At 39.4% G+C, this 15,294-nt stretch overlaps 1 protein-coding gene and 1 long non-coding RNA gene across 2 annotated transcripts in view; one reads left to right on the top strand and one right to left on the bottom strand.

The window, feature by feature from the left end:
• Positions 1-15,294, bottom strand: part of LOC311039886 (anoctamin-4-like) — a 46,292-nt gene that overhangs the window by 13,105 nt on the left and 17,893 nt on the right. Inside the window, exons 9-13 of the mRNA XM_084049897.1 lie at positions 15,285-15,294; positions 14,752-14,886; positions 12,782-12,878; positions 11,121-11,181; positions 3,645-3,727 (exon numbers count right to left, since the gene is read on the bottom strand). The exon at positions 15,285-15,294 is cut by the window's right edge and continues 112 nt beyond it. Of these exons, the coding sequence (XP_083906023.1) occupies positions 3,645-3,727; positions 11,121-11,181; positions 12,782-12,878; positions 14,752-14,886; positions 15,285-15,294 (386 nt within the window). The remainder of the gene's footprint in view (positions 1-3,644; positions 3,728-11,120; positions 11,182-12,781; positions 12,879-14,751; positions 14,887-15,284) is intronic.
• LOC311039887 lies at positions 6,960-10,702 on the top strand. Its single transcript, XR_014600209.1, has 3 exons — positions 6,960-7,927; positions 9,639-9,767; positions 10,299-10,702. It is a non-coding gene; the product is annotated as an uncharacterized lncRNA (long non-coding RNA).

Raw genomic sequence — 15,294 nt, 5'->3', positions numbered from 1 at the left:
ATCAAAGATACTAAGGTTCCATTCCATTTAGTGTAGCAGAGCCACATGCACAAGCACTCAGACTCTGTTTGACCTGAATGGAACACAACCTTAATGTAGTTGGTAACACATACTGCAAGTTTACCCTACTATTTCAAGTCAAAATGGCTTCTGTGGAAAACGTCTATTCAATTCATTTGATTTATATAGCACTGTTCAAGGTTCAATGTGTTCTTTATTGCTACATCTTGTGAACAGATACATAAGAGTAAAACTTATTTTTGTTCAGTTTCCTTGCAGCAGCAGCAGAAGTAATAGTAATAGCATGTGGTGACAACTACTTTGACATTGTACCTGCAGTAAGGCATGGCAAGCAGCTGAGTTTATGTTATCTTGTTGCACCAGAAATAAAGACTTAGCTCACAACGCGCCGCATCTGTGCCGCGCCGCGTTGTGAGCTTGTAGGTCTGCCTTTCTTGGCCGTTCTCGCCGTGTTTCACCATCGCACAACGGAGAAAAAGTTGGCTTAAGTGTGACTGTGCCCTCACACAGCCATCCCCACACACACTCAGGGAGAGTCTCTGTCATGACAGTTTGTTTCATCTGCTCTGTTTTTTCTCCTTAATTCTGTGTGGTTATAACTACTTTGACATTCCTTAGGCATGGCAAGCAGCTGAGTTTTAGTTATCTTGTTGCACCGGAAATAAAGACGTTGGAAAGCCTGCTGTTTGCTACAATTGAGAGCAGGTCAAAACCATACTCTAATTTACAGAGACCCAACAATTCCCCCATGAGCAAGCACTTGGCGACAAGGAAAAACTCCCCTTTAACGGGAAGAAACCTCGAGCAGAACCTGGCTCTAGGAGGGCAGCCATCTGCCTTGACCGGTTGGGGCGGGGGGGGAGAGGTTGAGAGGTTGAGAGAGAGAGAGAGAGAGAGAGAGAGAGAGAGAGAGAGAGAGAGAGAGAGAGACAGACCGACAGATACACACAGAGATGTACAGCAAACACAGATGTACAGCAAACATTGAATATATTTAAATAAATACAATTTAAAGTTTTTTTTTGTCTATGTACCCTGCAGGAATTTAAATGTTCCCATAGGGTTACTATACTAATTAAAAGTTCAATTGTTTTTGCCATGCTCTGTAAGGAATAGCAGTTATGCATTATTTAAAAACAGGTTATTCAGGGCATTTATCTCCCTGGTTTTATTTTCTTTTATGATTACTTTGAATGCAAATGATGCCTTTTATGTATTGTGCTCTATAACCTACAACAGGTATAATGATTGGGTAGGCAGGGACAAAAAAAGTGGCAACATCATTATCTCACTGTGTTGACTACTGGACTAAAGTAGTTATTTCTGAGTCACTCTAACACCCACAACGAGGAGCTCCTTGACACTGAACTACTTGTTTACCAACTGGAGGAGTGATTGACGAGGGGGAAGAGGGGAGGTCAACAAACAAAGAAGGTAGGAACTATACAAAAATCCAACCCTAGTGCAGCTACAGTAGAACCACATACTGACACTGTGTGGGAGTCGTCGTTTACATTTTTTTACATTTTCATTGCACTAAAGGTCAAACTCAGAGAGACTGTTGTAAACATAAAAAAAATACATTTGGTATGTTTGTTTGCTTTTACTTTGGCAATTATTTACTTTTATTTTAATATTAGTTAGTACAGCTTTAGCTCCCTTCTCTCTCTTATCAAAATATGTATTTATATGTTGGGGTTTATGTTGTGTATTTATTTGCTGCTCCTATACCGTGGCAGGCACACCCACACATGCACCCACAGAGACATGCGTGCCCTCACACGCGCACACACGCGCATGCGGGGTTAGCGCGTGCACACGCACGCGCACTCACACACACACACACACACACACACACACACACACACACACACACACACACACACACACACACACACACACACACACCTCATTGCATAATGCACATACACATGTTAAAGCCTTTAGCTTTACTGCGTTTTGTCAAGATAGGTGTCAAAATAAAAGTAAATAACAAAGTCTGTCACCCCTGTCTCTTGACAGGGAATTAACATTTTAGAGTACAAGCACCTCTCGCAACCATTGGCTGAATCCCCCTCTCCCAGTTATGTGGATTGCCTGTGTATACGTATATACTATATCTCTGCTGTCCGGCCGGAACCAGCTAACTCCAAAATGGTAATTGTTCAGGAAATGAAAAACAAAATATACATTTTTCAGAAAATGAAGAAAACCTTATATTTTTTAAAACAAAGCAATACTGCCTCATCACACTTGGTATTGTGACTTTATATATTATCAGATACTTGCATGTGTCATTATATTATCACCACTTTACCCAAATCCAGCTCAAGTGGAGTTAGGAGGTTTTGTCCATCATTGAGTGGAGTTAGGAGGTTTTGTCCATCATTGATAAGAACAGCTGCCAATGAATCTCAAAGCTCACAACACATCACAACGCATTGTGAGCTTGGAGATCAGCTATTTATGGTGCGCGCCATCCTCATATACTAAGTATAGATCAAGCTGAATGCTGTACTTAAACAACTTGTATTTTAACATGCATTGGAAACATCCATGGATCTAACTGTTACCACTGTTGTTCTTCTACAGTTGAGTACAACAAACAATTCTGCCTCAATACTAAATGTATTTAACAAAAGCAATCATGGCACACCAACAATAAATAAATGGCATATCAATAAAAAATACATTCATGAATAATAGAATCTGTATCCTATCAAATCTGTAGCCTACTGCACTAACAATAACAACCACAGTTGCATTTACCTATCCATCAACATTTTATTATTACACTGTTGTGTGTTGTGTGTTGCCTAAACCTTCCAGTCACTGGGTTAGTGAAAACACCCCGCAAAACGGTGACCAGAGCCGAGAGCAAATGACTGTTCACTTAAAGTCTCTGCTAAAGGTGGAGGGTAAAGCATGAATGCAGTCTGACATGAGTGATATTCAGTCACATCCTGCATATCGGTTTAACGCTGAAATTACACAGTGAAAACTGTCCAAATTTATATCTGACAATTGGTCAAAAAGAAAGTCTGAATTACGTTTTTTTAAATCTGTAGTATTTATATTTGACAATTGGCAAAAACCCTGTATATATAGTATGCAGCAGTGGAGAGCATGAGAGGAGGGGGGAGTTGTTTGTTTTTGACGGACAGTTTGAGGATCCAATGGAGTTGGGAGTTTTCGTCAGAGGCGCTTTTTAATACTTTTCATAGGTTATTATAAAAAAAAACTTTACACAGATGTAAAGGGGGTTCAATAGCATTGATTTATGAAAAAAAAAAAAAAAAAACTGAAAATGGAGTTAGCTGGTCCCGGCTGGACACCGACGGTATACTATACTGAATATTGTACTTCCGTCACGTGACCCTGTCCCTCACCAGAAATTACAGTCAATTATATTCATCAAGTGTCACAATTGTAGGATGAAGAATACATAGGCGCTTTTCACCGCAGACATTTTGTCATATAAACACAGCTGACGGTAATAATGGTAATTCTATGTAGGTGTGTTTAATGTACGTAGGTGTTACAGTGTGCCAGCACTGAAAGCTGCTGTACAGTTAACTTCATGCTGGCACACAAACACCTAAATGAATTCAATGGATCTTTACCTCCTCTTCTTCCCAGTCAATTAGGTCCCAGTCATAGGCAAGGACAGCACGTCGTCTTTTCCAAAACTCCAAGAAAACAGTAGCTGAAACAGATGAATAAAAGGATCTTAGGGCAGTGGTTGCACAAAGTTTGGGTACAGCAGCATTTAAAAAATATATCTTTAGTAAATAATGTTCACTTTTAAACACTGCATCGAGTAATTGCTACGTTTTTGTCTGTTTATATACTTTACTCTTTTAGGAGCCAATTGTTTTTAAATACCCTGAAGGAGACAGTTTGTTTCTGCACGGAAAGACAAAAAACTAAACAAAACAAAAAGATTTTCTATCTCTGGAAACACGTTCTCTTCGAAACGCACCATTAACTCTTCCAAGTACACAAGAACATCAGTTAATGTTTGCAAATTTGCAGCACAATTTATATAATCTCTCATGTTTTTGACTGAAAACATATTTGCGGTTTGTATATTTGCTTCATTCTTCATGCATCTAAGTAAGGTTTTATGAATACACACTTACTTTGCTTAATCATATGAACCCTATAGCGTCACTATTCTGGGGTGAACATTCTGTGAAAATAGCAGACCTACAAAATTCACAACACATTGCAACATGATGCGTTTTGAGCTCGTAGATCTGCCATTTTGGTGTAGAGTTAATAAGAAACCTACATTTGTAAAGCCTGCCACAATTTTGTTTACTAAAAGTTCCATTTTAGCTTTTTTACTACAAATGGCAATACACATGCTGTTTCTGCCTTCTGGGTAGTAACAGAGGCTTGGTGTTGCTGAGCAAAGTCCTGTGGATAGTTTACTTATTGCATGTTTATCAGTATTTCTCCATTGGTAGTCTGTCTCTTCCAATGGAGCTTCCATAATTAAGCGAGGGTTCTGGGTTAGCCTTTTCATTCTGGAGTTAGTTCTTAACTTTCCCTTGACTCCTTGAAGCAGAGCATAACTCCATATGCATCTGCCCTTGCTGTGTCACATTCTTAGAAGGGCATGTTTTATTTTGTCAAGCGAGCAGGGGAGCACGCTTGTGTGGAATGTTAATGAAGTGACTTCAGTGGATATCTCACTGCAGTTGAACTCCAACCTGTACTCATTTGGACAATATGATCATTTCTAGAGCCAACAAGCAAGGTCAGTTGTCAGTTGTTTTTTAACCTTATTTTAAGCTGCATAAAGAAATAGGAGCATAGGCTGCCGAGTAGTGTAGGCTAGGCTGCTCGGCATCTGCAGCTGTAAAAGCAACACACGTTACCTTTCTGTTATACAGTAAGCTTAAACTTCATAGAAAAATGTTTGTGAGTTCAAAGTGCCACGTATTACTAACATTCATGTGTTTCAACTTGTCAGTACTTTATTATATCAGTAATCACCATTGCCAATAGAAAATAACACATTAGTGTTTAGTTTGAATAGGTTACATAATTCTACGCGAATCCTACACATACACACATGCTTTACCACTATACTGAGAGGATTGTTGATGAGGAAGATTTGAGACTCTGCATACAACTTTCAGCCTTTGTCTTTTTACCTCCTTATTGTTCAATTACCATACAACGACTCCAGTATTACTATAATCACAGCATAATGAAACAATTACACGCTATCATTTACACTGTTTGGTTGGGAATTGATGCATATGATCACATGGTACACATGTTTTAAGTAGATTTGGACAGAAACACGGCAATGATGGCATCGGATTTGTGGCGGCCCATATGGGCAGAAGTGAAAAGTGCTTTTTGCGGTGTGCTCTATAGAGGCCCCTCAACATGCGATTACTATTTGGGTTGACTGGATGTTGCGTTCATGACATATGGTATGTGAAAAGGCTCGAACGGCCAAGGCTCCAAAGACAGTCAGAGATACAATTTGTTTTTTTAAAGTTCGCCCAACTGCGCCACCAAACTCCAGTGCAAACATATACAAATAGCAACAATAATCCTGGCCTAAAAGTCAAAAATAGAGCAATGAGAAAAATAAATAAGCACTTAAAGGGGCTACACCATGAATTTAAAAAATATATATTATCTATAAATATTGCCCCCTAATACGTTTTAAACAGGTTGTAAGCCTAAAAAACATCCAGATATTTTTTCTCACAATCTGACTGTCTGTCATTCCAAGCTTTTTCAGCAATACCAAAACGTCCTATTGGGCAGGGGGGAGCTACTGAGCAATTCTGTCTGGCCATCATCAATGCAAAATCAGGGCAAGTGACATCACTTGCCCTGCCATTCTGAAATGGCCTGTTCAGACACGCCCATTCAGGAAATCCATGAAATGAGCATGAATGACTGAATGTTAAAAAAAAATATTTTTTGGGGTACAAGAGACACTGGGGAGCCCAAAAAATACTAAAAAAAAATGAAATTCATGGTGTAGCCCCTTTAAGGCAAACACTAACAAACAAAACCCAACTGGTTAAGAAGTCTCTTCAGGTTATACCTTGATCACACAAGGCCCTGTAGCTCCCCTTCAGGGATGTTACCTGTGTTTCTGGCCATACCTTACCTCTTTAAGGGAGACTACAGAGAGTAGTCTCCCTTAAAGAGGTAGTGGATCCTACCATAGGACACAGAACCAATTAGCAACAATTCTTCTAAATACCTCCATAAATACTCCCATACATTCCCCACTGCCACAGTATAAAAGTAACCTAAAAAATCCTAACGATGCGTTACAATTAAACAAATATAACTTGGGGTGAAGACTCAATGATAGTTTAAATAAACACAATACTCCTAAAACATAGGAACACCCCTCTCCTCCACAGCACTTGGCACCTTCCTCACCAAGGGAATTGCCACCAGCAGTGCAGGAGAGACAACTAGCAAACAATCAGTTAATATACAGTTTCAATAGACGGGTTTCCGAGCGACGTCATCACAGAGCAGAATGCGCAATCTGCGCATGCCTGGGGGTGGAAGGCGCGTTCGAAAATACAGCCCTGAGCGGCAGTGAGCGCACTGGCCAATACAAACTAATAGGAGAGTGTGCTCCGGTGCGTAATTTCCAAACGCACCCATAGGCTTCCCCCCGCAGCTGCGCGGTCATATTCCTCTCAATGTTTACTAACAGGAAACCTGTCTATACACCAGTTTAAAACCATTAGTCCTTGCATAACTTGGAAAGCAGTCAGATGTGTGTATGTGTATATAGGGCACGGGTTGCCCTGTGACATGGTGTTTTGGGTAAGTAATAGGCCACTCTCCCACTAATTACAGGCAAAAAAAAAATCCTGTTTGATGCTCATTGTCACATACATACAGTATGTCACAAGCTCATTTGTACCTAAAAGCATTTGTAGTATTTTTGGTGCTAAAGTAAATTTGATTTGGCTCTGTGCTGTTTAGAGCCCCCTCAATGTATTATTCATAATTGAGGCAGATCGTTCATGATTTTTGTAAAATAGGCCAAGCAATGAGCAAGCAAACTTTGGAAGGCAATCAGAGCCAATTGGAATGGATTTGAAAAGTTTTGGACAAAATGTGTAGGAGTACTAGAAAAAAAATGGGTTATGAAGAAAATGCCAAAATGGTCTATGGGGAGTTGCATCATGATTCCAGGAATCCAGGGGAAGTTATTTTCTCTTTTTGATTGTATTTTCAACAGTTATACGCCAACATAAAGCGGCCTGGTAATGAGTCTGATTTGAAAAACTGGTGGCGAGACCTCCTTGGTTTTGTTTGACACCGACTGGTAGTTAGCGCCATTATTTACAGTAACACACAGATATACAGACAGACACCTACTGTATCTACCCATTCAGCTGCTGCCAAATAAGTTGTCAAATAAGTTTAATAACATTCAGACATGGTCAGCAATCTCAGGAGAGAGTTCTTTGTCTGACGGAACGAGGAAAGAGTTCAACTGGACAATATAACAAGAGTAGCACACTGTCCACCATTTTGTCATTCTCTGTTGAGCATATGTTGTCAACAATGGATGATCCAAGCTTGTAAAAAAAACATCTTGTATTCATATATTCTTACTATTTCTCAGCTTGCAGAATACCATTACACAAACTTCTTAACACACCTCCAATGTGTGAATAATGTGCAATCCTCCCAACACCCGCGCCTACCACAAAACGGTTAATTTGCATGGTTCAACAAGAGTTAAAGTAGAGGCATGTGTTGCACAGCAGGTCTCCAGGAGCAGTGAAGGGGAGGGGAGTGATGAGTCTCCCCCTGAACCAAAGCCGTTCCCTGGGTTCCTCTGGGCCAGAGGTGACAGAGTGGGACCCAACAGCAGAAATATCATCCGCTGGTGAGTAGCACACAGTTTAGACTGGGATCAACTCGTTTTGCAGTTTTCTAATCAGGTCTAGAGAGAACTGGCTGATACAGGTAAAGCTATGCTCCTAAAAAGAATTCCTTCGGAAACCAGGAGCATCATAGTGGTAGGGCCTACCCATAAACCTGCGAAATCTTATGAATATGACTAGGTTCTTAATTACAGTAATTTGGTATGTCCATATGTTATTCTAACTCATCGTGACAGGCTACACCCGGATACTTGATTCAGCATTCATGTGGGGGAACAATAACATTCCACCGCCCAACCGGATACCGATATTAGTAGGGGAATTCGTGGCCTAGACTCGATCACGCTAGTCAGTTCGGAAACAAAAACCAGGCCTTCCGTTGTGTGGAAAGCCTGCAGCCTCTTTGTCATTTGGTCTCATTTCTCATGTCTCATGTTTAGTATCAGATGGCAATGGCCTTGGGGATCAATGAATTATGCAAAGACTCTTAACTGTGAAAGCACACAAATGATAATGGATTAATACCATAATTGGACCTACCAGGTCGAATTATGATTTATCAGACATGAACCCATACATACATACAGTACATACAGTACTATGTCATGTTATCAAGTGTAATCAAAATGTTAATGTTTTGCTCAGCTCTGCCTCCATAAGTGCAAAATCACCACAATAAAACATTTACAAGAGTGAAGCAGATCAGGTTTCCACAGCCACGGCATGACAATGTCTGAATATGCCATGAGATCAATTATTCATAACCTACAGCAACAGTGATGGCAACTATTTCAATAACAAGCACAGCCTTGGTGCCAGAGCACATCCAGAATATTTTCCACCGTGGATGCATTCAGAATTTAAATCAATATCAATAACAAAGAGAGGTATTTGGGTTGAGGATAGTTTTGAGTTCAGTATGAAGGTGTTCCAGTGAGGTTCAAAGTGATATCTTTATTTGCCTGGCTTAATGTCTTCTTCTTCATCCATAAATAACATAAAATGTAGAAAAAATAAGTTACAGGAGCGCTACTGGTATCCCTCAGACCACTGGTGCTCATGGAAGGGAATAATGTTCAAGAGAGAGGAAGAATATATAAAAAGGCATAAAAAATCCAGGTCCAGGCACTCAAGGTGGATTTTACAATCCACCTGTGTGCCTGGACCTGGATATTTTATGCCCTTTTGGCATATTTTTCCTCTCTCTTGAACATGAAAATGTACCAGACGAAAAAGGCGACAAGCTACAAAATCAAACCAGTGTTGGGGGACCTGGGGCATTGCTTGATAATAATGTATATATCCTGGCAAATGTATAGCAGCCTATCAGAGTAAAACGGTTATCATTTAGTGACATACAATTCAATGTACACACCCCTCAACTAACTTTTTCCAGAACCAATACCAAACACTGTCACCCTCTCATTACTATTACATTTATTTTTCAGCTGAAATGTTTGTGTTGGCATTATAGACTGTATTTTAAAATGTGTCATGGATAAGTTAACTTTTGCAACAAGTAGTACAGTATATTCTAGATGTAGAATCATTCTAACATCTGAAAATGTATTGCTAACAATTTTGTAAAAAACAAACAATGCATACAGGGACTGGTAGACAAAGCTTTAAACCAGTCAAAAGGAACATCTTAACCACTGTTATATTTGTAAACATGTAGTTTCCTTTATGTCCTTTCCTCATCACCATAAACAGTTAACAGCACCATCATCCTGATAGGAGTGTTGACCTTTGCTCTCCAGCTGGGCCTAGCACTCTACTTCTTGCTGAAATGTTGGAGTTATGATAAACAAAAACAGCAAGCAACCACAGAGCTTTGCAAAGGTGAGCATTTACAGCATTTTATAACCGTCTCTTGATTAGTAAAAATTGTCTTAGTTGTTCTTAGTTTGTCTTTGATTATTAGTGTATTTAAATAAACTTTTTGTGTTTTGACATATTTAGAGAAGTTAGATTTTATTGTATCAAACAATATGCTGTATTAAACCATGAATGTATTACATGTATACTTTTGGTTGGAGTATGATAACTGTTATGGAAAAGATAAACGTCCATGCATAAAGGTGAATGCATATCGTAGAAGTTTATTAACTATGTTAAGATCATGGTGCACACAGACCTCTTTTGTGATTGGCCTCACCAGCCCTCTACCTTCGTCAGTGTCCCCTGACAATTTGTACCTTTTAATAACCACATGAACCCTATTCTGGGGCAAATCGATGTTTCAATCAACACTGCCAAAATGTGTTTGCTATCCTTATTGGCAGGCATAAAGCAAATCGAATTAACTAGCCATGCTACTTTTTTTATTTGAGCTATAATGGTTGGTGTTACCAAATGGTTTGTGTCTTTCAGTCCCTTCAGGCATTCACCTGTACGAACTCACAGACAAACAACCAGACTGTCTGCATTGGGAAGATGAGGCTGCGCAATCTATAACTGTGAAATCTTTGCAATCAATTTCTGGAGAATACAATTGCTATAATAACAGGGAATACTGGGACCTTTTAATACGCTGACCTCCACTGAGCACAGGGTCCTGCTCCACTGGACCCTATTTTAGCAAATATAAAGCCTGATTTATGCTTCAGTGAGTGTTCTTAGTAGTGTTTGATCTGTCGTGTTTTTATATTGTAGATTGACTATGCTTAGATGCCTATTTTAGATGTTTTTTATGATGTATTTTATTGATGTCTCTATGAGAGCTGCTGTAACACCTTAATTTCCCCTCGGGATGAATAAAGTACCTACCTACAGTACCTATATTCTGAAATACTTTTTTACAGCGTGGCACCATAGGGTCAGCCATCTAAATTATAACAGCATTGTAGTCTTCTAACCAACAGTTCTGGAGCCACATGACAATCCTCTTCCCGTAACATGAGACAGCTTCATGTAGAAGTACACCTCCTGGACATGATGTCACAGACACTAAACCCCAATCCAACTCTTGATGCTGAGTTACAAACAGGCAGGCATTGTGTACCATTTTATAGTCTACTAGTATGACTTTTTTTGATTGAATACTTAATTAACAAGTTGCAAACTGATAAGGATAACACAAATAAACCTTGATGGCTTGTTTCCAATGTGGTCCTATGTATTCAATCAATAATGAACAGGCATCACAATTCAGAGTGCAATGTTTGACGGACTTAGAAACCATATCAAACTTACCCCAGACAGCCATGAATACAGCAAAGAACACAGTAGCCCCATTGTCAAACAAGTGAGTGAGCTAAAAACAGAATAAAAACAAAAACAACAATTCTGTAAGATCCTGTAAGAAATCTTTGTGGAGAAAGTAATGTAAACAACACAATAATCATATGATAATAAATCTTTGTGGAAAAAGTAATGTAAACAACACAATAATCGTATGATAATAAAATGCATTAAGTTTATAAAAAATACTTTACTCTAAGATCTGTCCAATAAATTCAAGGATTTCCTAACCAAGCCTTACACACTTCATATCAGATAACTTGGCAACTGTGTGTTTATAGGAAATTCCAATGGAGTTTTGAATGACATACTCTGGTATCATAGTTGGCCAGCCTTTTCTGTGGGTAGTCTACATTTCTTCATTTAGTCCAAAACACAGTACAAGGTAAAATAAATAAGGAAAATATTACAGAATCAGATCAGATAACACTTCAGATAACAGATAACGATCAGATAACACTTGGGTCATGCAAAACAGACACGCTCATGTATTTTCACAATGCAGAATTAGAAGATGCACAACATCTTTTTTTAAACGGGGTACAGCCAGTGCCAGCGTTTTTCAAGATTATTTTTTTTTTATCGTTAAAATCGTCACAAAGTTTTTTTTTGTGATCACCGTCCTCACGGTGATCCCCTCATTACACACACAGGAGACTCGTAGAATCGGGGGAGAAAAAAAATCCGATCACGGTAATCCGTTCCATCTTCGGATCACGTTATCTTGGGTTCTGGACTTTTTTTTGGGGTTCTGGTGGTTAACGGTTGGATTTGAAAAGACTAATATACTCGTCTTTGGCAGTTAATGTGTTAAGAGTTAACTGTTGCTTATAACTGTATGAAATCCTCTACATTTTTGGTGTATATGTCTTTATTATAGCTCGACTGATGCAAGATTTTTCGATGCCGATCCTGATTTTGAAGAGTCGTAGACCACCAATTACTGATGTTTTATCCGACGATTTTGTAACCCTTTTTCACCCGGTACCAATTATCTTAAGTGATCCTGGGCGCTACACTCCACCCGCCAGCCTAGGGAGCCCAGAGCCGAGCTCATGCCTCCTTCAATGCACGAGAGCCAACTGACCACCTTGTCACCTGACAGGGGGGAGTTTCCCCGGTTGGACGTAACGCGTGGAAGGAACACGTTATTCCAACCAGTTCCTTTCCCCTCCATCAGGCGCCCTGGCTGTCATGGGGGAGGCGGTATAGCGACCAGGATTACTACATGTTTTTGTGAGGGTATTAACTACCGTAGGAGACACGGGGAGAACATGAAACTCCACACAGAGTAGGCCCTTTCGCCAACCCCACCTAGGGTATGGGCGCTGATGACGCGGAGGAGAAGACACGCCCGCAGCGTCCCCGGCGGGAATCGAACCCAGGACCTTCTAGCTGTGAGGCGACAGCGCTACCGACTGCGCCACCGTGCCCCCCATTACTGATGTTTTGACCGATATTTTATAACATAAGGACACATGCAGAATTTCAGATACAGATATCTTCCAAAAAGTCAAATATTGGCCTATATGTCAGCCAAAACATTATATATAGGTCGGGCTCTAGTCTTTATAATTTATGTTTACCTTAATGTTAATAATATTATATATTACCTTGGCATAGATGCAGCTGTCTGACAGTCTCAGGTAGGGGCAGTATTCATCACAAATGGGACACATTATGATGTCTGTGGATTGGCAGATTTCTTTACTGGGGAAACAGACAACAACTGATTGAAAATAAGTTCTCTTTGGCGAAGTTGTACAATGATGTATACATTATCCATGGGTCAATAAATACACACACTACTGCTGGAATTAGTTCACTTTCAGTAAAACTGAATACAAACTTTAGTAAGAATTTTGAAATTATGAAATAATAGAGTGTATGTTTGTAATGTAAAGTTGAGAATGTTAAGTTTGTGTCAATTCACTTTACCTTCTGAAATGGTCAATTTGAAAGTGAACTGACCCAAACAATTACCTTCCATAAAGCCTGATTCATACTTGGTCGCGCGATGGTGTCTCGCTCAGAGAAAAGCTGACCTACGACCTACCGAGCTTGTAGGTCTGCTATTCTGGGCCGTTCACCATCGCGTGACGGAGAATAAATCTGCCGTTATAGAGACACTGAATTAATTCACCACAATTAATTAAATGCACATAATTTAATGCATTGGGAAGTGTTGCGTCAGACTTCTACAAGTCCTCCTCAAAATGGAATTCAGGTAAGAGAAAATATGCCCTTTAAAATGCTTTTAGCGCAAATGCTGCTAAACGCATGTTGTGATTTAAAATTCTCTGTAGTGATCCTGACAGCTCTCCTCTAGTCAGAGGTGGTGACGTGCCATTCGATTTAATTACCCTTCTGCAAGCTAGCATGAGCTCGGAGAACAAGATGACATCAACGCAGTCTCACACAACATGTCCTTGTATTATTATTATTAAAAACAATTCTGGCTTCTCTGCATTTATTGATAGTACAGTGGAGATTATACAGTAAACAAGGAGAGAGGGGGAGTGACATGCAGCAAATGGTCTGCCTATCCCGGGAATCGAAACAAGTCACTGTTGGGCATGATCAGAGCCTGTGTGGTACAGTACATGTCTTAACCAGTCAGCCAACCGCACCCTGTTAGTTGTAACATACAGATTGGTCGAAAAACGTTTTATTCACGAAACATTGCTGTCAAATTTAATTTAAAGATGTCAGACCTCTCTCTACTGAGGGTGTGCTCTCTCAGAGAGAGATCAAATGCATGATTTCTACTAAATATGTTATTCGACAGCCTAATTTTTAACAAGGTCAGGTAATATTCATACTAGTTTAAATAAAAGCCTGGCCTATTAATTAAAGTTTCACGGTATATACAGTGAATATTCAACATTTCGAGCAAGCTGTGAAAAATGGAACAAAAAGTATATTTTTCCTTGACATGAAACAGGCAATGATAATCAAACCATGTATCTTTACTGACAAGAATATTAAGTATTTTTTAGATTGCGTAATCTAGTGCAAATCACTCTCTCTGCGGCGATGTTGGGTTGTGAACTCTGTCGTTACCACATAGATCGCTCGTTTCAGCTTGACCTACATTTTAATTTGCAAGGTTATAGCAACCCAGACCCATGTAAGAGCTCGTGCGGTAGACAGCTACGGCAGTGCTGCTTTCTTTTTGTTTCTTTCCCACAGTGACATTTTCATTATCACAATCAAACGTCTGTGTATTTTTTAAATTTCATTTCATGTTCGAATTTGGAATAATTGTTGACAGCCCCAATGCAGCTTAACCATTTAAGCCCCATATATTTTGTTGTACAACAAGAATCACCAATATCTTTTTTATGTATCTATTTTTTAAGAAAAGAAGGCAAAATAGAAAAATGATGAAAAAACAATTTCAAATGTTTTTAAATGTTTTTGACACTTTTTGAAGATTTTCCCAATATAGAGACGCCAGGTATAATGTGGTTAAGAGTGATAATTAAGTATAGTTATAAGACGATGTAGAGAGAGATCCTGGGATGTGGGTCAAGCCCTGGTGCAAATTACAACAACAAGCAAACAGTGGAGCTCCCATTACCTGACTTGGCAGTGTTCCAGCGTGAACACACCATAGAGGAACACCAGGAGTCCCACCAGCGCTGCAGGGAACAGCATCCCAGTATACCAGCCCAGCCAGGCAAAATACAGGCCAATCTTCTCCCCAAAGTACTTCCTAAAGGAACAGATCAACTTCAAATTAGATCCCATCTTGGATGCGGTCACATCCTTTCATTCAACCTTTATTTAAAATATTGGGCTCATTATAGATGCCACAGTTATAATAAACAAACATTTTATTTGGGGCAAAACAACAAACAAAAAATGTGCAGGAAGAGAAGGAGCAAATGTTTGTGCTCTCTTTTTTACCTTTGCAAAATTATTGTGTAGATTATTTCTTGACAGCTTATTTTTTTACATTAAGAATTCAGTAAGCGTGCTTTGGTACAGTAGACTCAATTAGTTTTTTGATGATCGGTAATGTTTTCAGTTGTTATGATGATTATATCATAACTGTCTATGTAGCCTATGGCATGGCATGGCTCAGTTTTTCGCTTTGTCTCTATAAAGTACCTTATGAGGT

Source organism: Gymnoscopelus microlampas, assembly GCF_963454915.1.
Source record: "Gymnoscopelus microlampas genome assembly, chromosome: 23".
Lineage (NCBI taxonomy): Eukaryota > Metazoa > Chordata > Actinopteri > Myctophiformes > Myctophidae > Gymnoscopelus > Gymnoscopelus microlampas.
This window is presented reverse-complemented; position numbering and strand designations above follow the sequence as displayed.